This window comes from Xenopus laevis, chromosome 9_10S (assembly GCF_017654675.1).
Source record: "Xenopus laevis strain J_2021 chromosome 9_10S, Xenopus_laevis_v10.1, whole genome shotgun sequence".
Classification (NCBI taxonomy): Eukaryota; Metazoa; Chordata; class Amphibia; order Anura; family Pipidae; genus Xenopus; species Xenopus laevis.
In genome coordinates, this window is record NC_054388.1 from 4,105,277 (window position 1) to 4,130,009 (window position 24,733).

The following is a 24,733-nucleotide window of genomic DNA, read 5'->3' on the forward strand; positions in this document are numbered from 1 at the left end:
AGCACAAGTCACATGACTTGGGGCAGCTGGGAAATTGACAATATGTCTAGCCCCATGTCAGATTTCAAAATTGGATATAAAAAACCAGTTTGCTCTTTTGAGAAATGGATTTCAGTGCAGAATTCTGCTGGAACAGCACTATTAACAGATCCATTTTGAAAACATTTTTTTTTCACATGACAGTATCCCTTTAACATGAAGCTACATGCAGCCTCATACTGATAAATGCTTCTGCTTAATTCGGAAATAGAGCCGACGCCTCATGTGCCATTGGCCTGAGAAGATTTTATTAAAACTAAGAATCCAAATAGACTGTTAGAAAGCCCGAGACTCTAAAGCCCCACAAATGATCATAGGTTACCTCTTGAAACCTTAAAAATAGGCTTATCAAATCCCATTAACTCTGAGCACATGCTTCTACCCTTAAGCTGTACGTAGTGGTACAGACCGGGGTCAGCGACTACCCGACACGTGAGCCAGCAAGAAGCCTGACTGCAGTGAACACTCAATGACAACAGCAGCTTATCCAACACAACAGAATAACATTTCAATAATCCATTGCTACATACACCGGAGGCTTTTTCTTTTTTAATATGGCTCGGATTAGAGAGACGCTACTGGTCACAAAAGAACACCTTGTTTGGAAACATTGCTTTTCCTTTACTCTCTTGGCGCCGACCCTTTTGTGCCACACACTTGTCACTGAGAAAAGTGGAAAAGGAAGGACTTTATTTAAACAATGGTTGCCTTGAGTGACTAAAACGGGACAAGCTTTAAAGGTGCAATCCCATGTGATCATAAGACACTGATCGCAGATTTAAGGCTACAGTATAAAAGTGGGGTGATTGGTATTGCAATGTGGGGGGGGGGGAAATGAACATGATGATTACACTACTACATACGGGGAATGCACTTTTAAAGTTTTTTTTGGGGGGAGGAGGGGGTCCCTAAATGCATACCATGTTTACAAATCAAAAGAGCAACATATGTCATTGAATGCCAGAAAAAATGGGAATCTCTGAACATCCACGTGGATGATTATTTCAAATAATATAAAAAAAAACCAAACAAAAACAAAACAGCTGAGTTTGACAAAAGGGTAAAGCTACACAGGAAGAGGAAAAAATGACACAGCTTTTGTTGAAATACATCAGACTAGATTCTGTCTATACAAAAAAATCCTCTAAAATAATTTCGGTAGTAAAATAAGATTACAGGAGCCGCCCTTCCATCAGAGGCTTGACACCACTATTTTTTTTTTACACTCCGTGGGACTGTAAATATGAAGGGAGAAGATCCAAAAAAAAAAATGTATTTTAATGCTTTAACAGAGAGATTAGTATACAGCGGGATGGACCCCAACATGTCGTCTTCTCCTTCCAAAAAGTCATTCTATAGCGAGCTAGCTGGGAACAGATACCCCAACGCTGTGAAGTAAATTCTTAACTCGTTTTCAACCATGTTAATAACCCCGGAAGGGTCTGGTTAGTCTCCTCCACACTTAGCCACACCACCAGCAGGACCGGACTCTGTGCCACATTGGGGTGACCTGTTATAGGTTAAAATAATGCTTATGTTGTACTCTTGTTTATGCCACCCCACTGGTGCAGCATTGCTCTGGGCTATGTTGGCTTTCAAATGAAGGTTTGCAATCACCCTTTTAGATGTTTACCACTTTCTGCAAATGACAAGGGTTTGTTGTATTGTTGTAGCCTCATCAGAGGAAAGTGTTCCTCAACATAATCCTGAGTGGGGCAATCCCACACATAAGGGTGACACTTCTACATCTGGCACTGGTGTTAATGGTGTTGGCCTGCACTAGTCTTCTCTGCCAGATGTCGTAGGAAACTGTCGTCATTCTGTCCCCGGTGATTCAATGCTTCACTCTTGAAGAGGGCTGGGGGTGGTGGTAGGTGAGGAACAGGGGGTACTGCAAGGTGATGTGTGTGGGAGTGTGGGTGTAAATGCAGATGGGAGAATGGGTGTGGGATTGGACGCGGAGGAAGGGGATTTAGAGCGTTTAGGTTCAGAGGTGGTGTGGGGCTGGGGGGTGGTATATGGGCATTTGGAAGATTTGGGATACCCTGTGATGGGTTGGAAAGTGTGGGGTTGTTGAGTGTAATCTGCAAGGCTGGAGGGACACCGACTGGGCTGGTGACTCGGAAGCACTTTTCTTTGTGCGCCTTCAACATGTTGGAGAAACGGAAGCGCATGCCACAAACGTCGCAAGGGTACGGCTTCTCGCCCGTGTGGGTCCGGCGGTGGCGCTTCATGTTGGGGCGGCTGGTGAAGCTCTTCCCACAGATTTCACAGATAAAGGGTTTCTCTCCTAAAAGAAGAAACACAGAATCTAGTGAAGAGAGAGTCCTTTCACTCTGATTTTTAAACTGAAGGCATCACTTTCTGGCAGATATATGCACATTTTAAAATGACACTGAATACACGAACAAATGACAACAGATTCAGTAATTTACAGTAAAAGGATATTCTTATGTAGCACCAATGAAGCTCAAATAATGGGGAAAAAGGAATGAAGCTGCTTTATTTAATAGGTTGCCATTTTCACTTGCTAAACAGAATACACCAGAGAAAGCAATGTTAGCAATTGGCCTTACCAGTGTGTGTTTTCATGTGCTCATCAAAGTACTGCTTCATGTTAAAGTCCTTGCCGCACCACTGGCACATGAACTGCTTATGTCCGATGTGGATACTCATGTGAGACCGCAGCTGGTACTTGTACTGGAACCGTTCATCACAGTTCTGAGGTCACAAGAAAAAGGATGATTGAAACGTTTTGCAAGAGCCCTACTATTACAAAGATATAGATGGAGAAAACTTTGCCCAGACAAAACCCACACAAGCATGGGGAGAGAACACACAAACAGATTATACCCTGGCCTGACCAAAGACTTCAAGGTCTGCAATGCAGCAGGGACTGGGCCACAGTAATGCTCATAGTAATTAGATATTCGCTTTCTTTAGTTTAACTAAACAGAATGACTATAATTTCAGTTGTGGCACAACAACGCATAGATCTGCAATGTATCAATACTTTACACATACACACTTACAATACTGTACTAGAAAAAAGTCAATAGAAATAATGATGGTGGGGAGATAAAGTTTGAAAAACCCTGCTGAATTTGAGCTAAAAAAATGACAGCAAAAGGGCAGCAGCAAGCAGAGGAGAGACGCTGGGCGGAAACCGGGGACGCTGGGCTGAAATTGGGGACGCTGGGCGAAAACCGGGGACGCTGGGCTAAAACCGGGGACGCTGGGCTAAAACCGGGGACGCTGGGCTAAAACCGGGGACGCTGGGCTAAAACCGGGGACGCTGGGATGAAACCGGGGGACGCAGGGCCGAAACCGGGGGACGCAGGGCCGAAACCGGGGGACGCAGGGCCGAAACCGGGGGACGCAGGGCCGAAACCGGGGGACGCTGAGCCGAAACCGGGGGACGCTGAGCCGAAACTGGGGACGCTGAGCCGAAACTGGGGACGCTGAGCCGAAACTGGGGACGCTGAGCCGAAACTGGGGACGCTGAGCCGAAACTGGGGACATTGGACTGCACCAGCGAAAGGGTTTGAATGTGTTGTGAAAGATAACAGTGAGTCAAATGAGTAAGAAAAAAGGGAACAGGGAGCCCTAAGTGTACCACAGTTCTGTGTTATAGGAGGCAGCGGGAATCCCACAATAGGCTGTAATTCTCTGGAACATAGCAGTGGGTGGACCAAAGAGGCCTACTGAATGAAGGAGCAGTGGGTTCACAAACAAAGCTGCTTTACAGTAAAGCAGAACAAAGCAAAGGGATTGTTGGGAAGGCCGGGGGTTGAGGCTTTATACATAGGCCTCTTAAGAACAAGTGAAGCGGGGAAGCAACGTAACAGTCACTTCTTACCTCACATCTGAAAGGCTTTTCTCCCGAATGCTGCAGGGAATGGACTTTCAGGGACATGCTTCTCTTAAACGATTTGCCACAAGTCTCACACGTGAATGGCATGTCTTTTGTGTGGGCTGCATAAAGGAAAGAACATTCATTGTTGGATCCATGTTTAGTACGCACACGAGGGATCATTTTTAATACATTTTCATTTAACTTGCTCAAACCAGCCTTAAAAGGAGAACTAAAGCACATTATGTTTTGGGGTTCTGTACCAGGCCAAGGCAACCACAGCCATTTAACAGGGAGCTGACACACAATATACTGGGCATATATCATTAATGGCAGCTGTTAGAATACAATAGTGGCCGATATTCCAAACCCCCCCCAACAACTCCTGTAGCAAATTGTAACAGTTCAGATCCCGCACCTGTAATTACTGAGCTGCCCGACTGGAAGCCCCCAAAACACAAACATTAAAGGGGTGGTTGACCTTTAAGTTAACTTTTAGTATGTTATAGAATGGCCAATTCATATTCATTATTTATTTCCTACAGTTTAATAAACTGCGTTCTTCTTCTGACTCTCTCCTGTTTACAAATGGGGGTCACTGACACCAATCGAAAAATACTCTAAGGCTACACATTTATTGTTATTACTCATCTTTCTAGGTCTCTACTATTCATATTCTAGTCTCTTATTCAAATCAATCTATGGTTGCTAGGGTAATTTGGACCCTAGCAACCAGACTGCTGAAATTGCAAACTGGAGAGCTGCTGGATAAAAAGCTAAATAAATCAAAAACATCAAAAAAAATGTATTTCTACAAGCGTCCATGGGGGTGAGTGAGGGCATTCAATACATAGACTCCGCATGAAGCCCAATCCAACTTTATCTGATGACAAAATATATCATTGGGACTATTGCAATTATAGAATAGTTGAGGTTAGAATGGAAATAGTTTTACACCGGTCAGGATCACTTGTAGCAATGGTGCCACCTAGTGTGTATTGTGCAAAGTCCATCCTAACGGCAAATGAGAAGGAAAATGAATGACGTTTACTTGACATTCGCTAATCATTCTGATTATATATTACAGTTCTAACTTTAATGCAGGGTCAGAGTATAATGAGAAACAGTCCAGGGCTATGGGGAGAAACTGTACTACACCTGTAACTGCCTTAAAGGAGAACTCAACCCGTACCCGAGTATACCCCCTCCCTCCTCAGCATACCTGCCCCCTCCCGAGAAAATGCCCCTAATTTTTTACTCATCCCTCCGTGCAGATTCTGGCCACGGGAATTCACGGCAGCCATCTTCTTTCTTCAGTCTTTTTTGGAACTTTCGGCGCATGCGCAGTTGGAGTAAATTTCTGGTCCCAAACCACCGCACCGAAAGTCACGAAAATTTCCAAGACTTTTTCAGAAATGTGCAGGACCGGAATTTTACTCCAACTACGCATGCGCCGAAAATGCCGTCAATGCACAAAGATTACCAGAGAATAAGAAGATGGCTGCCGTGAACTCCGAGGCTAGAATCTGCACGGAGGGGTGAGTAAAAAAAAAAAAGGGCATTTGCTCGGGGGGGGGGGGGCAGGTAGGCTGGGGGGGGAGGAGGGAGGGGGTCTACCCAGGGTATGGGTTGAATTCTTCTTTAAAGTGGACCTGTCTCCCAGACATAAAAATCTGTATAATAAAAGTCCTTCAAATTAAACATAAAATCCAAATTCTATTTTTTATCAAAGCATTCGTAGCTGTTGTAAACACATTTAAAAATCTCAACTGCCAATCAAAAATCAAGCCTTAAGGTGGCCATACACAGAGAGATCCGATCTCTCCCTCATATGCCCACCTTGAGGTGGGCGATATCGGGCTGATCCGATCTTTACGGGCAGCCGGATCGCGGGACCGCATCAACGAACAGATGTGGCCGCAATCACTTTCGGCCAGATCTCGATCGGGGAAGCCCGTCGGGGGGCCCCATACACGGGCCAATAAGCTGCCGACTCGGTCTGTCGGCAGCTTTTATCGGCCCGTGTATGGCCACCTTCTGAGATGATACAAGGCTTGTCTTAATAACAGTGTAAACAAAATGGCTCCTGCCTGCTTGTTATAATTATGACTTCCCAGACTGAAGGAAACAAGATTCAAATAATTTATATAGAGTAATTAAAGTTCATTTTGCTTGACTAATGTGATAAAATAGGATTTGTAATATTTTCTTTGGGTGGCGGGTCCCCTTTAAAAAACGATGGTTGTAGCGGAGAGTCCATCACAGCATTACAATTGAACATTTTTTTAATGATGAAAACAGGATGAACAATTATTTGCGGTTACGGTGTATTCCAGGAACTAAAGCAGCATGAGTTCTACAGTTAGGCTTTATTGTGTCCGTCACTTTTCGGGCTAAGCGCCCAACCAAATCTTGGACCACGAGTCTGAAACTCTTACAAGACGCGACTGATGTGCGCCATCACTGCAACGTGGGAGAAAGCAACGGGAACTTACCGACCAGGTGCTTACGGACATGGGCCATTGTGTAGAATTTCTTCTCGCAGATTTCACAGGAGAACTTCTTTTCCGCGTAGCCGTGGACTATTTTAATGTGCTCGTGAAGAGACCAGAGCTTCTTAAAGGTCTTGTTACATGTGATACACTGTAATTATACGTCAGAGAAATATTAGAAATACAAAACAATTCAAGTCACCGGCATTAAGCCCTACAGTATTGTTTGGGCCTTTCACCCAATATTATGGGGCAGATTTATCAAGGGTCGAATTTGAATTTTCTTGGTGTCAAAACTCTCACATTGTGAATGTTCCAAGCTTGATTCGAATTTTAATTCAAATCTGAATTTCGATATTTATCAAACCTATACCCTGTGAATAATCCGAATTTGACTATTCGTCACCTAAAACCTGCCGAGTTCACGTATAAGTCAATGGGAGAGGTCCAGTGACCCATATGAAGATGTTTATAGCCTTACTGACATTCGAGTTTTTTTCTGAGGAAAACCTTGATTCGAGGTTAGTCGAATTCGAATCGAAACGAGTTTGGGGTGGTTAATATTCGTTCGAGTTTTAAATATTTGATTTTTTTCGTAAATAACCTCCCAATCGAATTTCAAGTACTGTATATCCGAATTTATTAGAGTTAAAAAAAAACACACATGAATTAGAAATTCGACCTTTGATAAATGGGCCTCTATGTGATATTTTGGCTTTAAACCGTATAGAAGATTAACTGGTTGGATTAAAAATGAATGCATGTGGGGTATGTAGTTAAACAGGGCTTCTATTGTAAGGCAGAGAAAGTAACCACATAATGTTACCGGCCCCATTAACCAAACACTTCTCAAATATCTCAAAACGGACCTATAGCTTTTCTAGCTTTGGACCAGTTTAGGTTCCTCCGTGTCACAAATGTAACCATATTTATATTAACTTTCACAATATACACACCCAGATGGCACAACGAGAATTCATCTTTTTAAGATACCTTTAATCTATCACAACCAGACATTCATGTGGTTAAAGGACAAGGAAAGTTAAACTAAAGAAGCAGGTAGAAATGTTGTACATGATGTTTTGTGCTTCTGTACCAGCCCAAGGCAACCACAGCCCTTTAGCAGTAAAGATCTGTGTCTCCAAAGATGCCCCAGTAGCTCCCCATCTTCTTTTCTGCTGATTCACTGATTCACATGCTCTGTGCTGCTGTCACTTACTGAGCTTAGGGAGCCACTCACAATATACAGTACACATAGAATAGAAATGTCACAATATAAGGCTGATTAGTAATTAATACACATAATTACTACATGGCAGCACAGAAACCAGTGCAATTAGCATCAGAATTGAATAATCAGCAAACCTGTAGCATCAGCTTATATTACAGCCAGGGAAGCTCATTTTCTGCTGGATAATTAGTGACGAGCCCTAAGCTTAGCTTCTCAACAGCCAATCAGAGCCCACTGAGCATGTGAGTGTCACAGACACTTTCCAAGATGGTGACCCCCTGTGACAAGTTTGAAGTCCTGGATCATTGCTGCTATTGACAAGCTCAAACTTTAGCCTCGTGCAATAAGTTCACTATATAAAATAGGACATTTTTAGCCACATTAATTTTTAGGGTTTAGTTCTCATTTAAAACTTCCACACAATTGGCACAAATGTTAGGAACTACATGTGCACAACATACAAAACTGGAATTAATTGGGTATATTTGGACGCGAGTATCGAATGAATAGCGCCAATGTGCTTGCAGATCCCATTTTTCAGCCTCTTATTTGCTGCACAAATGGTTCTATTTATTGATGGTGTTTCTTGCTTGAGACGAGTCGAGAGTAATTTGCCCACTGTTTATCACCATTTAAGCAACCACTGCATTTTCCTACAGCTTACCTTTTATGGAAGGTGGGCCCTACAGTCTTATGGGACAGTGCTTGGTTAGAGTTACAGATACATTTTTATACACTTGGGGGCACATTTACCAAGGGTCGAATATCGAGGGTTAATTAACCCTCGATATTCGACCGAAGTTAAATCCTTCGACTTCGAAGGATTTAGCGATATTCCTACGATCGAACAAATAATCGTTCGATCGATTCGAAGGATTTTAATCCTTTGATCAGGAAATTGTTAGGAAACCTATGGGGACCTTCCCCATAGGCTAACAATGGCCTCGGTAGGTTTTAGGTGCCGAACTAGGGGGTCGAAGAATTTTTTTAAAGAGACTGTACTTCGAATATGGTCGAATAGTCGAACGATTCGAACTAAAAATCTTCGACTATTCGACAGTCGAAGTACTGTCTCTTTAAAAAATTCTAAGTCGAAGGTCGTAGGCGAAGGTCGAAGTAGCCTTATTCGACCATTCGAAATTCGAACTATTTTTCCTCTATTCCTTAATAGAGGAATGGGCCCCTTGGTATTATTCCTTTTGAAGCAAACAGATATGATATGTCCATTGGGCAAAGTTCCATTTAAATCAGCCATCTAGAGCAAAACATCTGGTCCCAACTTCCTAAATTCTCTTAAAGGGGTTGTTCAACTTTGAGTTAACTTTTAGGGTAGGGTACACAGGCAGATTAGTCGCCCGGCTACTAATCTCCTCTTCTTCGGGGCAACTAATCTCCCCAAACTGCCTTCCCGCTGGCTAAAATGTAAATCGCCAGCAAGATGTCACTCAGCGCAATTCATTTTCTGAAGTCGCCCGAAACTTTGCAGGCGACTAATCTCCCTGACCCTTAGTATGATGCAGAGAGCGATATTCTGAGACAATTTGCGAATGGTTCTCGTTTATTATGATTTGAGGTTTTTGAGTTATTTAGCAGCTCTTTCAATTGCATTATAAACAATCTGGTAGCTAGGGTCAAAATTACCCTAGCAACCATGCATTGATTTGAATAAGAGACTGGAATATGAACAGGAGAGGACCTTACCAGAAAGATGGGCGATAAGAATTAGCAATAACAATAAATGTGTAGTCTTACAGAGCACATGCTTTTTAGATGGGGTCAGTGACGCCCATTTGAAAGCTGGAAAGAGTCGGAAGAAAAAGACAAAGAACTATACAACTATTAAAAAGAAATAATGAAAACCAATGAAAAAGTTGCTTAGAACTCGGCATTAAATCGGTTCATGGTATTCTCCTTAGGGATGCACCGAATTCACTATTTTGGATTCGGCCGAACCCCACGAATCCTCTGCAAAGGATTCGCCAAATACCGAATCCACATAAGCAAATTAGGGGTGGGAAGGGGAAAACATTTTTTACTTCATTGTTTTGTGACAAAAAGGCATGCGATTTCCCTCCCGCCCCTAATTTGCATATGCAAATTAGGATTCGGTTACGCCGGGCAGAAGGATTCAGCCGAATCCGAATCCTGCTGAAAAAGGCTGAATCCTGGATTCTGTGCATCCCTAATTCTCCTTGATTAAATCGTTGATATCGCCCACCTTAAGGTGCACATATCGAGAAGAGATCTGCTCATTTGGGGACCTCGCCAGATGAGTGGATCTCTGTATATATGGATACCTTTAAAGCAGGTAGATTTATTACCATAGAAAGTGCTTTGGAAGAAAGGGATAAACAACCCTATCTCAGCAGTAGAGGGTTAACAGGAAGTACTGCGTATGTGTACGGGCCTGGCCCCATGTAGTGATCCAACTAAAGGGCAATTCAGTGTATTTAGTTGCCAGCTCAGTAGGTGGATGCACTTGGTGGGGGGAGGCAATTATTGCTTGAAAATGCTTTAAATCAATAATTGCCTGACCCCGAGTGTACCCATGGGTGTATGCCAATTCCCAGGCGGCAAACAATTGGTCACTTAATACAAACTAACTGTGGGCCGTTATTCTAATAAAGAGGGTTTCCTGAGTAGATGGTTTACTGTTACAGGCACCAGTTTTCTCTTCTTTCAAACCTACATCATTCTCCTACCAATTGAGTATAAGTATATACGTATGGCACTTCCAATTAGGCACCAGCCCTTACTCAGGTAATCAAGGGTAGAGTTTGCTGTGCACGCATCACATCTCCTACATAACATTTCTGCTGCCTCAGAAAGGAAAAAAGATAAATAAAAGGCATGTAGGTATCCCCCAGTAAACTGTCAGCTTGATTAATACACCACCACTTCATTGGATTTGCCACCAAAATATACAATGGAAGAAAATGATGGGACTTTATGTCTATTTCACCGAAAGCTTATTTTTGCCTAGTGTATAATTCAGCTAAGGAAACTTGTTAGCCAGAAACGGGAAGTCAGTTTTCCGTAGACTCCATTCTAATGACATTATTCCGATTTTTAAAATCAATTTCCTTTTTCTGTGTAATAATAAAACAGTCGCTTGTACTTGATCCCAACTGAGATATAATTAATCCTTATTGGAGGCAAAACCAGCCTATTGGGTTTATTTTATAGTACATTTAAGGTAGGGAGGTGCCGAATCCACTATTTGGGATTCGGACGAATCCTTCGTGAAAGATTCGAGCGAATACCGAACCCTAATTTGTATATGCAAATTAGGGACAGGAACTAATTCTTCTTTTGTGACGAAAAGTCATGTGATTTCCCTAGCCGCCCCTAATTTACATATGCAAATTAGGATTCGGTTCGGCCAGGCACAAGGATTCGCCCGAATCCTGCTCAGAAAGGCTGAATCCCTAACCGAATCCTGGATTCGGTGCATCTGAAGATCCAAATTATGGAAAAGTTCCTGGTCCCAAACGTTCCATACATGTGTGATACATTACGTTTTATATTTATTTATTTATTTAAGCTCGGCATCTTCATGACTGATTTATGGTTCTTGTTTTGCATCTTTTTATCTTAATATACTTATATACTTTTCTTTCAGTTCACGATTGTGTTTATAAGGACTTACCAGCCGGCTTATGTCAGATGTGTTTAAATATTAAAAATAGAAGCCTAAGCATTTGGCATTTAAATATGTACAGGCCAATTCAGGCAATAGATTGTTCTCTACCGCAGGAGGACAGGGTCATTTATTAGCCTTGAAAAAGCTATCAAGGAACCTATCAAGAAAATTACGTTTCTAGTAGTTATACTAATTGCTCGCTTCTAAATAAATGATTTAGAGAGAGTGATTCTGAGGCAACGTATGTTATTTTTTTTTGAACAAGTGTGCTTTTTATTTAGCAGATCTTCAGTTTGGCATCTTAGCTGCCATCTTGGCTGCTGTTAGTGCCCAATTTACCCAAGGAACCAGGTAGTGGTTTGAATGACAGACTGAATAGGAGCAATGGATACAAGATATGACCCCCATTTGTAAACTGGAAAGAGGCAGAAGACAAATTCCATAAAAAATATAAAGTGAAGACTATTTAGAACTTTGCTTAGAATAAGCCATATTAAAATTAACATAAAGGTGATCTAACCTTTTAAAAGGTACAGTACATTATAAGCTGAGTCTAATAGGGGTATGGAAGATTTCAATAATGAAGCAGCACCAGTAGGATTGTTTTGCCTTCCATAAGGACTCAAGTCTTGTGTTAATTAAACAATAAAGAACTCGTTTAAGATCTAAGAATTTGCACACACCTGTATGTTTTTCTCACAGTCTGTCTGTAGATGAAGAGACAACTCACTCTCCAGGACAAACTTCTTGCCACATTTGTCACAGATCTGCATGCGCCGATGCGTGACGTTCATGTGCTTCTCAAGATACCAACGAGTGTTAAAGACCCGGGGACATTTGTCACAGGTCAGGGTCTCTTTTTCCTCTGATTTTGCTTTGTCAGAGGGTGATTTAGGCTTTTTCTTTCTCTTTGGAGCCTCCCCGCCCTTACCCTGTTCCTTTGTGGAATTGGCAGGTATGGTTCCATCACCACCCACCATGTCGGAGTTCTCTGTTTTTTGGTCCTGGTTGCCATGCTGCATATTGGTCTGACCATCCAATGGCAGAGGATTGTTTTCTTCATCCTCGTGACTGTCCTGATCATCCTCTCCGGAATCTCTCCCTTCATCATCACTGCTTGTCTTGATTTGTGAAGGATCCTTGGGTACACCTTTGTCCCCTTTGGAGACATTCAAGGTTTGGTTGTTGAGGTTTACCTCCACAATAATCTGTTCTCTTTTGTAATTAACCTCATCCTCATCTTCTCCTTCTTCGTCATCATCATCATCATCATCGTCGTCGTCATCATCATCCTCATCATCCTCCTCCTCTGACTCCCCAGAATTTTCTCTCTCACCCTTCACAGCATGCACTTCATTGGTTGGTTTGCTGTCCTGGAAGAAGTTTTGTTGATCCGTCTCAAGGAGATGTGGTTTTCCAATCTTATTGTCCATCATGACAGAGTACGGACCACCAACTTCTCTCTTGAAAGTTTTGTTAGACAAATCGAGCTCCTGGTTTGTACTGTGGTAAAATGAGGTTGGAATATTCAACAAGCATGGGTCATCAACGACCATGCCAGAAACATCTGGCGGGCGACCGTCCAACATTTTTTGGCAGGAATTAGCGGTCTGCCCCATTGGGTCAGGTTGAACATTGGATGGACGCAACATTTCCAGATAATACAGACCCCCTGCAAGGCGATGGATGTGCGATGAGGATGGCAGTTTCAAACACAGGTTTCAATTCCAGTATTTCTAGAATTTGGAGAGTCCAAGCCACCCTCCTAAAATGAGCGGTCGTTACAAAACCTTACCTGCAAAAAAACGAAAAGCGAATGATCAGTAATGATAGCCACAGTTCTTTCATCTACAAAGGAACAATATCCTCCACTCATCTCTAGAAACGGCATTGCATATTTTTAAAATTTACTTTACAAAATATACCTAAAACCAACAAACATAATTAACCGCAACTAACGGCTTTAAAGAAAGACATTTTATTTCACTATAAAGTCCCTGTTTGTTATTATTATTATTTCCAAAATTTGCCTGAAACAAAAGGCTGTGCAAATGATTAGAACTCACAGGTGATGCTGAAGACATTAAGGGCAGAGACACACGTGGAGATTCGGGGAGATTTAGTCACCTGGCAACAAATCGCCTCTTCTTCAGGCGACTAATTTCCCCTTTGGCCGGCTAGAATCTAAATTGCTGGTGGGATGGCACTCACATCGCTTTGGAGTAAACTTGGGAAAACGAAGCACTCCGAGTGGCAGATTCTAGCCGGCGGGTAGGCAGTTCAGGGAGGTTAGTCCCCCGAAGAAGAGGCGATTTGTCGCTGGGCGACTAATCTCCCCGAATCTCCATATGTGTCTCTACCCTTAAGGGGTGGTTCACCTTTAAGTTAACTTTAACTTTTGTTATAGAATGGACAATTCTAAGTAATTAGTCTTCATTATTTATTTTTTACAGTTTATAAATGATTCGCCATCTTCCTCCGACTCTTTCCGGCTTTCAAATGGGGGTCACTGACCCAATATAAAAAAAACAAATGCACTGTAAGGCTACTAATTTATTGTTATCACAACTTTTAATTACTCATCTTTCTAATCAGGCTCTCTCCTGTTTATATTCTAGTGTCTCGTAATTGGACCCTAGCAACTAGAGAGCTGCAAAATAAAAAGCTAAATAACTTAAATACCACAAATAATTAAAAAAAGGACAACCAATTGCTATTTGTATCAAAATGTCACTCTCTACATCATACTACAAGTTTGTGTAAAGGTAAACAACCCCTTTAAAGGGGCTGTTCCCCTTTGAGATAACTGTTAGTATGATGTACAGAGGGATATTCTGAGACAATGTGCATTAGGTTTTCATTTCTTATTATTTGTGGTTTTTGAGTTATTTAGCTTTTTATTCAGCGGCTCTCCAGTTTGTAATTAAAGCAGTTTGGTTGCTAGGGTCCAAGTTACCCTAGCAACCATGAATTGATTTAATCGATAGAGTGGAATATGAATAGGAGTGGCCTGAATAGGAAAGTGAGAAATAAAAAGTAGCAATGACAATAAATTTGTATTACTTCAGAGCATTTGGTTTTTAGATGGGCTCAGTGACCCCCATTGGAAAGCTGGAAAGAGTCAGAAGATGAAGGCAAATAATTAGAAAAAGACTATAAAAAATAAATAATGAAGACCAATTGAAAAGTTGCATAGAGTAGGCTATTCTATAACATACTAAAAGTTAACTTGAAGGTGAACCACCCTTTAAGTTTGTTTTGTCAGGATATTCTGCTGAATCTTTTTAGCAGGATCATGATCCCTAAACACAAGGACAACGGAACACTGGACCGGTTCAGAAATAAAAGGGTAACTGACCTACAATGTCCCTGTTACAGCCGTGACCAGGCCAACCTATACTGGCTGATAAATAAGCCTGAACGAGTTCCATGTTTTACCTGCCATCATAAAGCTATTAAACCCCCAACTACTGGTCAGCCAATCAGAAGCCTGCACAGTACAGTACGCAATGTGAAGCATGTTACAATGCAATGGAAGGATCCATGGTTAAAGCAGCTTGACTTTGTCATTACAATCTGAAGCGACAGACTCAAGCAGCCATGCACTAGGGAGAATTTAAAAGAGGACAGATACAGCTGTGCGCCTTATTCAAAGGCAATGCTCGGCCTCCGAGTCAAATAAAACATTTCCTATCGGCTTAAATGATTTAAGGTGGGCATAGATGTAACGGTGTTTGTTGTTAAAGATCTTTCCAAGAAAGATTGTTGGTTTCAATACACACGTGTAGAGCTGAATGGTCAGATAGACATATAGAAACAATAGAATTCTACCTGTATCTGATGATTCAGCACTAACAATGGCCCATGTTTGGGTTCCTTCAAAGGCACCCGATCTAAATTTTCCGTCCAGCCCGATGGACGACCCGAGCGATATCCAAGTCTTCTGCCGATATTGGTCGGCTCTTTTCCCACCATACACGCACTGAATATCGGACGAAAATTAGTTTTGTTCGACATTATCTGTGCGTTTATGGCCACCTTTACATTCTTTTATTTTTCTAGATGAATTCTAGAAATACCCCTGTTTTCGCTGACAGAACATTTGCCCCACTCCCTCCTTGACAGCACAAATTTCAGTTTTTAATGGCACATCAAGATCCTCAGGCTTCTGCCACCAGGAATAAACAGGGCGTTTCATAGTAATTATCTCCTGACCCGCACAGAAAGCACAGAATTATCACTAATAACAGGGCAATAAACAGGGCCCTGCCATGAGCAAGGGGATACAACCACTTGTATTCACCAACATCTGTAAATTAGTAATTTATTAGTGACATATCTCTACTTCTCTTGGACATGACGCATTCAATTTCAGGCACTCAAAGATTACATTGTAATAAGGTAATTATTAAGCCCTATAATAAATGTATAACAATTATCTTTAAAATAATAATAAACCCTTAGCTTGCTTTCCCATTGGAGCTTACAGTATAATGGCCCTATCACATTCACACACAGTAGGGTCTGTTTAATTAGGAGCCTGTTAACCTGCCTGTATGTTTTTGGAGCAAGGGAGAAAACCAGAAGGGTAAGGACACAGGGGCAGATTCGGGGAGATTAGTCGCCCCAACGACAAATCGCGTCTTCTTTGGGGCGACAATCTCCCCGAATCTGCCCATGTGTCCTTACCCTAAAACACAGAAGAAACTCCTGCAGAGAACTTATAAACATCATGCAGGCAGGGCGGTGGCTTGAGTCTAAGGGTAGGGGCACACAGGCAGATTAGGGGACATTAGTTGGCCCAGCGACAAATCTCCTCTTCTTTGGGGCGACAATCTCCCCGAACTGCCTTCCTCTACCTTCCCGCCGGCTATAATGAAAAATCGACAGCGGGATGGTACTCGTGGCGCTTCGTTTTCCGGAGTCTCCTGAACTTTCCTCGTGAGGCAACTTCGGAAAACGAAGCTCCGCGAGTACCATCCCGCTGGCCCTAAAGGTGGCCATACACTGGCAGATTAAAGCTGCCGATGTCATCCTTTAGAGAGATTTGGAAGTTTATCTGCACATGTGGGGGGGCTTCCAAAGGGTCCCCCCGATCGATATCAGAGCAAAAATCGGCCTATCGATTGGGCGCTTTTGATTTCAATTGGGCACGTTTGATTTTTCCTGCGATTGAGGACCGCATCGGCTAGTTGATGCAGTCCTACGACCCCTTGGTGTCCATTCTCTTAGTTGTAATCTGATCGTTCGGCCCAAGAACCGAATGTTCGGATTGACATGATATTGCCCTGCTGTTCGTGGGCATATCGGGGAAAGATCTGCTCATTTGCCGACCTCTTATATTGGCAGATCTTATCGTGTATGGACATGCTAACATAGGACCCCAGTGTTAGCAACTAAGGTTGTGGTTTATAGTGTCGGAATTACGGAAGCACCGAATCCAGGATTCGGCCAGGATTAGGCCTTTTTCAACAGGATTCGTATTCAGTCGAATCCTTCTGCCCTGCTGAACCGAAATCTAATTTGCATATGCAAATTAAGGGCAGGGAGGGAAATTGCGTGACTTTTTGTCACAAAACAAGGAAGTAAAAAATGTTTTCCCCTTCCCACCACTAATTTGCAGGTAGCGCATCCATTTTTCTACATTCGTGTATAAATACCAGCAAAGAAAACGACCTGTGTATCTTCAGCTTTATGCATTTTCTCTTGCTGCAGAAAAAACCTTGAGTTTTCAAAAGCAAACAATGTCATATTGTGTTGTGAGGGCTTTTATGCACATAAGATTTACCCACCCCTCTCTCTTTAATTACCAGTCTTTGTGAACTAGGAGAAGATGGAGCTCTTACCCTTATCGTTGAGGACCCAGCTTCACAAATGACATTGTTTCTAGAGATTTTCTCTTGGGTGTTTTGTCGAATTTTACTGAAACTATGAGGTATGAAAAATCTGATAACCGCACACGTTTAAAGAAGAAAGATTATCATCGAAACACAAGAAGAAACTGCCGAACAGACAGAAAAAAGCCAAGAATCACACACATGGCCGAGTCGATGTCACCACATGGGGCCCGGAGAGGAGATGGGAGTTACTTGTAACCAAATAGAAACGGACATCATGATTTCATACAGGGACAAAGTCTTTAGGGCTAAACTCCATGAGTGCTTTTGTCCGATGGTGTCGGATCAACAAGCCAAAATAAAATGGGACTGATAGAAAAATCTGATGTGTAAAACTACATGAAACATTTTCCATCCGACATGACTGACGAATGGGAGCCCAGCATGCAGCGTCTTCATCGGACAAGATAAAAACAGATGGTGTCAGAAAGACTTTTTTTTCCTCATTCAGATACATTGACTGTCGGATGTAAATGCATGAACTAAAGCAGGGATGCCCAACCTTTTGAAGCCGTGAGCAACATTCAGAAGTAAAAGGAGTTGGGGAGCAACACTAGCATGAATAATATTCTTGGGGTGCCAAATAAGTGCTGTGATTGGCCATTTGGTAGCCCCTACGTGGACAGTCAACCTACATTGAGGCTCTGCTTGGCAGTGCACCTGGTTTTTATACAACCAAAACTTGCCTCCAAGCCTGGAATTCAAAAATAAGCTCCTGCTTTGAGGCCACTGGGAACAACATCCAAGGGGTTGGGGAGCAACATGGTTGGGGATTACTGAACCAAAGACTCCATCCGACTTTGTATTGTAGCTGTTGGGCGGTCAGATTTAGTAGCATCCTACAAAATCTTGTGCGGTCTTGTGCTGAAAAAATCGGACCCACAAAATTGGATCAAAAGCACCCGTAAAGTTTTACCCTTAAGCTTGTCAGAGGCGCAAACATAAAGTCGTACAAGATTAAAACGTATAAGATTTTCTGATTGTGTGCGGAGGGTCCCAACGTTTTTGGCACCATGGCAATCGTTCAGTTGATCAGAAAGGAGAAAGATTTATATCAGATCTGACGAGATCAGCGGGTGGCGGTCACTACTATTTGTCGGACGAACTTTTGTACGATTGCTGTCTGTCAATTAATGGCCAAAACATCATCAGATTTGTTATTTTTCCTACTTATTTTAATCCGAATGGTTAATGGTAGACAAACGGACAAGCGTTTGTTGCACAATCGTTAGGGCCCAACAATTGGATCAGAACGGAGGCCAAACTGGCGGTTGGATCACGGGACCGCATGAACGAAAAGATGCGGCCGCAATTTGACGGGATTTTCTAACCTGCCCGACTTTCGGCCAGATATCGATAGGGAAAGCCCGTCAGGGGCTAAACTAACTAACTGGAAGTTAGACAATACTCATCCATGACAGGACAGCTTTGGGAAACATTTAATAAGAATCATTCCCAAACTGGGCCTGAAATTATACATGAGGATAAGGACATAAACTGTACAGTGCATGGAAAGTTTTCTGTTTATATGGGTTTTCATATACATATTGGAGTTGCCATACTGATGCCAGTGACATTTCCATAAACAACAATACAGGTATGGGATTCGGTTATCCGGAAACCAGTTATCCAGAAAACACCAAATTGGGAGCCGTCTCCCAGAGACTCCATTTTATCCAAATAATCCTCATTTTTAACATTTTTTAAAACAGTCGCTTGTACTTGATCCCAACTAAGATATAATTAATCCTTATTGGAAGCAAAACCAGCCTATTGGTTTTTTTTCATGTTTTCATGATTTTCTAGTAGCTTTAAAGGACCGGTAACAGCAAAAAAAAATGTTTTAAAAAAATTCGTTAGTATGCTACTAAAAAAAAAAAAAGACACCAACACATATTAAGTCACTAACTCTTTATTAAGAAATAACTTACGAAACTCTGCTTGCGCTTCTCTTCAGAAAGCGATCGGCAATCCATTGTGCAGTGCTCCATTTCTCCTCCCTGCCTTCCTTATAGGAGATAGCCAAGGAGGAAAAATGGAGCGCAGAACGATCGATTGTGATTGCCTTTTCTGAAGAGGAGCGCAAGCAGAGTTTCGCTAAGTTATTTCTTAATAAAGCGATTTTAAAGTTTAATATGTGTTAGCGTCTTTTTCATAGCATACGAACGCATTTTTTTTTTTTAGAAAATGTTTGCTGTTACTGGTCCTTTAAGGTATGAAGATCCAAATTATGGAAAAGCCCCTGGTCCAGAGCATTCTGTACATTCTGGAGAATAGCTTCCACACATGTGTAATACATTACACGTTTTATTATTTATCTAAGCTAGGCATCCAAATTATGGAAAGATCTGTTATCTGGAAAATATCAGGTCCCAAGCATTCTGGATAGCAGGTTACATACCTGTACCACCGTTTGCATATGACTACTTAAAGGGGTTCTTCGCCTTTAAATTAACTTTTAGTATGATGTACAGAGTGACATTTTGAGACAATCTGCAATTGGTTTTTCAAGTTATTCAGCTGCTCTCCGGTTGCAGCTTTCTGGTTGCTATGGTCCAAACTACCCTAGCAACCATGCACTGGCTGACATAACAGACTGGATTATGAATAATAGAGGCCTGAATAGAAAGATGAAGAACACAAAGTAGCAATAACGATATATTTGTAGCCTAAGGGCTGGGACACACTGGGCGATTTGGGGAGATTTAGTCGCCTGGCGACTAATCGCCACGACTTTCCACGACCAATCTTCCCCGAATGCCTCCCCTCGCTCTGCGCCTGGCTAAAATGAAAAATCGCCTGCGCTAATCACACGCGGCGATTCGTTTTCCGAAGTCGCCCAAAGTTTCCTCGTGAGGCAACTTCGGAAAATGAATCGCCGCGTGTGATTAGCGCCGGCGACTTTTCATTTTATCCAGGCGCAGAGTGAGGGGAGGCATTCGGGGAGAAAAGTCGCTGCGATTAGTCGCTAGGCGACTAAATCTCCCCAAATCGCCCAGTGTGTCCCAGCCCTTACAGAGCATCTGTATTTAGATGGGGGTCAGTGAACCCCCTTCAGAAGAAGGAGGCAAATAACTAAAAAAAACTATATAAAGTAAATAATGAAGCCCAATGGAAATGTTGCTTAGAATTAGCCATTCTAGAACATACTAAAAGTTATTAAATTTACTAATAACTCTCTATAACGGGAAGGATCTACGACCAAAGCAAACAATATGGCAAATCCTGCAGAGGTATCATTGCCCGGCTTCTAAACCAGCCATAGAAATCAAGGTTTGGCTAATTTCCCGTTTGATGCCATGTCTTTTTTTTTTTTAAAACTGCTAATTTACACTCAGAAATATGAATATGCAGATTACCAGCAAAAAAACAATTGACACGCTGGGTGCCACCGTCGCTTCTACTACAGAAAATAAATCCCATTAGGCAAAATAAATTGCCAGTTGTGTTCTGATAAAATGTTTCATTACAAACAATTCCTTTTGCCTTTTAATTTCATTCTTCATAACACACACGCCGACTTCAGAGGAAGAGAGACAGAATAGCGGCTATTCCCCTGCAATTGTATCTGAAAAGAACACTGAGACGACATTACTGTTCTCCAAGCGTTCAGTTTTGCTTACACCAGCCTTTTATTAAGATGTGCCAAAGGCTACTAAAATTCAACATATAATTAAAGGGGAACTATTGCGAAAATGAAAATGGAATATTAGGTTCATTGTACTGAAATGAGAGACTTTCTAAATACAATCAATTAAATATTCTGTACTGTTTCTGAAATAATCAAGTTTATCTTCACTATTCCTCTCTCAGCATCTGTTTCTCTTCATTCTGTCTTCATGCAGCAGTTGGGTGTCAGATATTCATTGACAGTTAGATCCAATATATCTTATAGGGGGCTCCTTTTGCCTAGAAGATGTATTAGAGCTCACTCTATTAAACTCACCAGACATCATGTCTCTCTACATGCAGGATTTGGGCAAAAGGCAGTTATTTTGTTAGATTGTGTTTGTACTGGAATCAGTTATTTGAGTGAGTTCTAATACATCTTCTAGGCAAAAGGAGCCCCCCTATAAGATATATTGGATCTAACTGTCAGTGAATATCTGACACCCAACTGCTGCATGAAGAGAGAATGAAGAGAACATCACCAGACATCATGTCTCTCTACATGCAGGATTTGTGCAGAAGGCAGTTATTTTGTTTGTACTGGAATCAGTTATTTGAGTGAGATCTAATACATCTTCTAGGCAAAAGGAGCCCCCCTATAAGATATATTGGATCTAACTGTCAGTGAATATCTGACACCCAACTGCTGCATGAAGGGAGAATGAAGAGAAACAGATGCTGAGAGAGGAATAGTGAACATAAACTTGATTATGTCAGAAACAGTACAGAATATTTAATTGATTGTATTTAGAAAATTTCTTATTTCAGTATGCTGAAGCGAATATTACATTTTCACGATCAACATACAGACGGGTAATAAAACTGATGAGAGAGAGAGAGATAGAGAGTTTGTATGTAATAGGGGCATTCAATGGTCACTAGTCAGGGACTGATGTATAATCTCAATAGAAATAATGGGTGATAATAGACCGAATGTAGAGTCCAGCGCTGGTCCATTTTTTGGAACAGGTACCCGACCCGTATCCGCAAACTGGACCTGCATTCTTACCCGCTTGGACCCACTACCCGACCTGCAAATACCTTATCCACAACCCGTACCCGCTGACCATCAAGAAACAAGTGCTGTCATTGTAATTTGGAAGTGACATCAAAGGATATAGGTGTGATCAGAAAAAAGGAGTAAAAATCACTATTGAGAAGACCCATGGGCTGACCCCGCAGAACCGTGTCTGTACCCACACCCACAACCTGCAGGGTACCTGACCCGCTGCAGGACTCTATGTTGGGCATCAAGGTCCTATACGATAATAATTTTGGGATGCACCGAATCCACAATTTTGGATTCGGCCGAACCCTTGAATCCTTCACAAAAGATATGGCCGAATACGAAAACGGAATCCCAATTTGCATATGGAAATTAGGGGTGGGAAGGGGAAAATTTTTTGTACTTCCTTGTTTTGTGACCCATATGCAAATTAGGGTTTGGTTCGGCCCGGGCAGAAGGATTTAGTTGAATCCTGCTGAAAATAGGCTGAATCCCAAACCGAATCCTGGACTCAGTACATCCCTAATAATAATACTGGGGATGAAGGAGCTATACAATAGGATAGGTGTGTGTGTGTATATAGTGAATAAAGTACCCCCGCTTGTAAAATATATAGTGAATAAAGTACCCCCGCTTGTAAAATATAAGGATATTATAAGTTACTGAGGAGTTTCATGACCATATAAAAGTACGAGGCCGAAGGCCGAGTGTTTTTATACAAGTCATGGAACTCCGAGGTAACTTCTAATATCCTCATATTTTACAACTGGGGTACTTTATTTATTATAATACACAAATTTCAGTGAGTCATGTGACAGAAATGACATCACTACTCACCGTTTATAACTGATGACATCAGAACTCACCGTTTATAAGGATATCATTGACAAGATATTCATGGCTTTTGTGTATTATATATATATATATATATGAGAGTAATGGTGTGGGTGCTGATTAGGAGACAACAGGGAGGGTCTCAGGGAGTTCATGGGAATAGGACTTTGCCCTGTGTTAAAGCAACAGCAGGAGGAGACCTGGGATTCCCCCTATTGTTGAATGAACAGCAGCAAAGCCTCCTCCTCCCCAAGTTACTGACCAGACTGAGCAGGTTCTTACAGACCATGTAGTTACAGAGCAGGGGTTAGTGTCAGGCCTGTCCCTGGTGTCTGTACTACTAGTAGTAGTAATGTCAGTGGGACACAATGGTTTCCTCACAGGCTGGTGCTGCTGGTGGGACACAGAGAAGTAGGAAGAAGAGCCGGAGAGGAGTAGGTGTCAGACAGGCCCAGGCCGGAGCACTAGAGGCGGCTGCTCTGTTGTTGTTCTTGTTGCTGCTTTAAAGTGATCCATTGGCCCTCACAGCAAGGCCTCGGCTGCACCTTTATTCTGCTCCTTCCTCACTAGGCCTCAGCCTGTATTTTCCCGCCCCTCGCACAATAATCGACTCCGTCTCTCACTTACCCTCCCTCCCGGGATTTGTCGCTCCATGGCTCCCGGGGAGTTCCCTTGCTGCCCACGGCCTCCTCCTCCTCCGCCGTTCACGTCACTACACCGAGCAGACCCCCCTTTTCCGTGCGCGCCCCCGGCGCCGCGCAGCTACGTGGCCGCTGCCCAGTCCGTATCGGGAGCGCGCATCACCTAGACTCCAGACTCTTGCCTAGCGATCCGCGCATGCACAACGGACGTGTTGCCCTGCACTGCACATGCGCAGGACGAGGGGAGGGCAGAGAACGCCAAACGCGCGCGTGCGCCCTGAAAGAGAAAGCTTCATCCTGGAATTGTAGGACAGAGCGCATGCGCAACGTGGCAGTGGAAATCTTGCGTACGTCAGGGCGTTTAAGATAAAGGAGTTAACTTCTGCACATGCGCATGGCTGTGAATCCGCCACAGGCGACCTTCTGACCAATGCAATAAGCATGCGCCGAGCGTGGAATCATGAACGTCACACAGGCACGTGATGTCGCTTAGTGCGCATGTACAGCTTGTGGCACAGACTCAACTCAGGCCGAGGACCTGTTAGTGTGATGTACAGAGGGATATTCTGAGCCAATTCACTATTGCTTTTTACTTTATATGGTTTTTGACTTCATCAGCACCTTTCTGATCTGGTTGCTAGGGGCCTAATTCCCCCAGCAACCATACATATGAATGAATATGAATAGGAGAGGCCAGAAAGATGAAAGATTTCAGGTGTCTGGTTGCTAAGGCCCACATTCCCCTAGCAACCATGCATTGATTTGACTAAGAGACTGGAATATGAATAGGAGGGGCCTGAATAGAAAGATGAAAGATTTCAGCAGGTGTCTGGTTGCTAAGGCCCACATTCCCCTAGTAACCATGTACCATTTGACTAAGAGATGGGAATATGAATAGAAAGATGAAAGATTTCAGCAGGTAGATGGTTGCTAAGGCCCAAATTCCCCTAGCAACCATGCACTGATTTGAATAATAGACAAATATGAATAGGAGAGGCCTGAATAGAAAGATGAGGAATACAAAGTGACAATATCAATATATTTATTAGTAATGAATGGAGTTTACTCTGCTGGGGAAAAGGTCCTGAATTGGAACCAGGAGGGTTATATATTCTTTTAATGCTTCAGCTCCAGTTTACTTACGGCTTATTTTGTGCCTTTTGTTTTTCTTGTTTGGTGATAAACTTTATAGAAAATGAATCCAACACTTTCCTCTTGTCTCTATATATTAGGTACCTATCTAGTGTTACCAATCCCTATTTCTGTAGGGAAATGAGAGAGAGCAGACAGTAACCCTTCCAACACTTTCCTCTTGTCTCTATATATTAGGTACCTATCTAGTGTTACCAATCCCTATTTCTGTAGGGAAATGAGAGAGAGCAGACAGTAACCCTTCCAACACTTTCCTCTTGTCTCTATATATTAGGT

At 42.4% G+C, this 24,733-nt stretch overlaps 1 protein-coding gene across 2 annotated transcripts; it reads right to left on the reverse strand.

The window, feature by feature from the left end:
• Positions 1-575: 575 nt before the first annotated feature.
• On the reverse strand, positions 576-23,391 carry znf652.S (zinc finger protein 652 S homeolog). Of its 2 annotated transcripts, none has more exons than XM_041577737.1 (6): positions 22,951-23,258; positions 11,942-13,053; positions 6,388-6,535; positions 3,899-4,014; positions 2,616-2,760; positions 576-2,329 (listed from the first exon to the last, which is right to left on the reverse strand). In XM_041577737.1, the coding sequence occupies exons 2-6, from the start codon at positions 12,908-12,910 to the stop codon at positions 1,800-1,802; spliced, it is 1,908 nt and encodes a 635-aa protein (XP_041433671.1). In that variant the 5' UTR covers positions 12,911-13,053; positions 22,951-23,258; the 3' UTR covers positions 576-1,799.
• Positions 23,392-24,733: the final 1,342 nt, after the last annotated feature.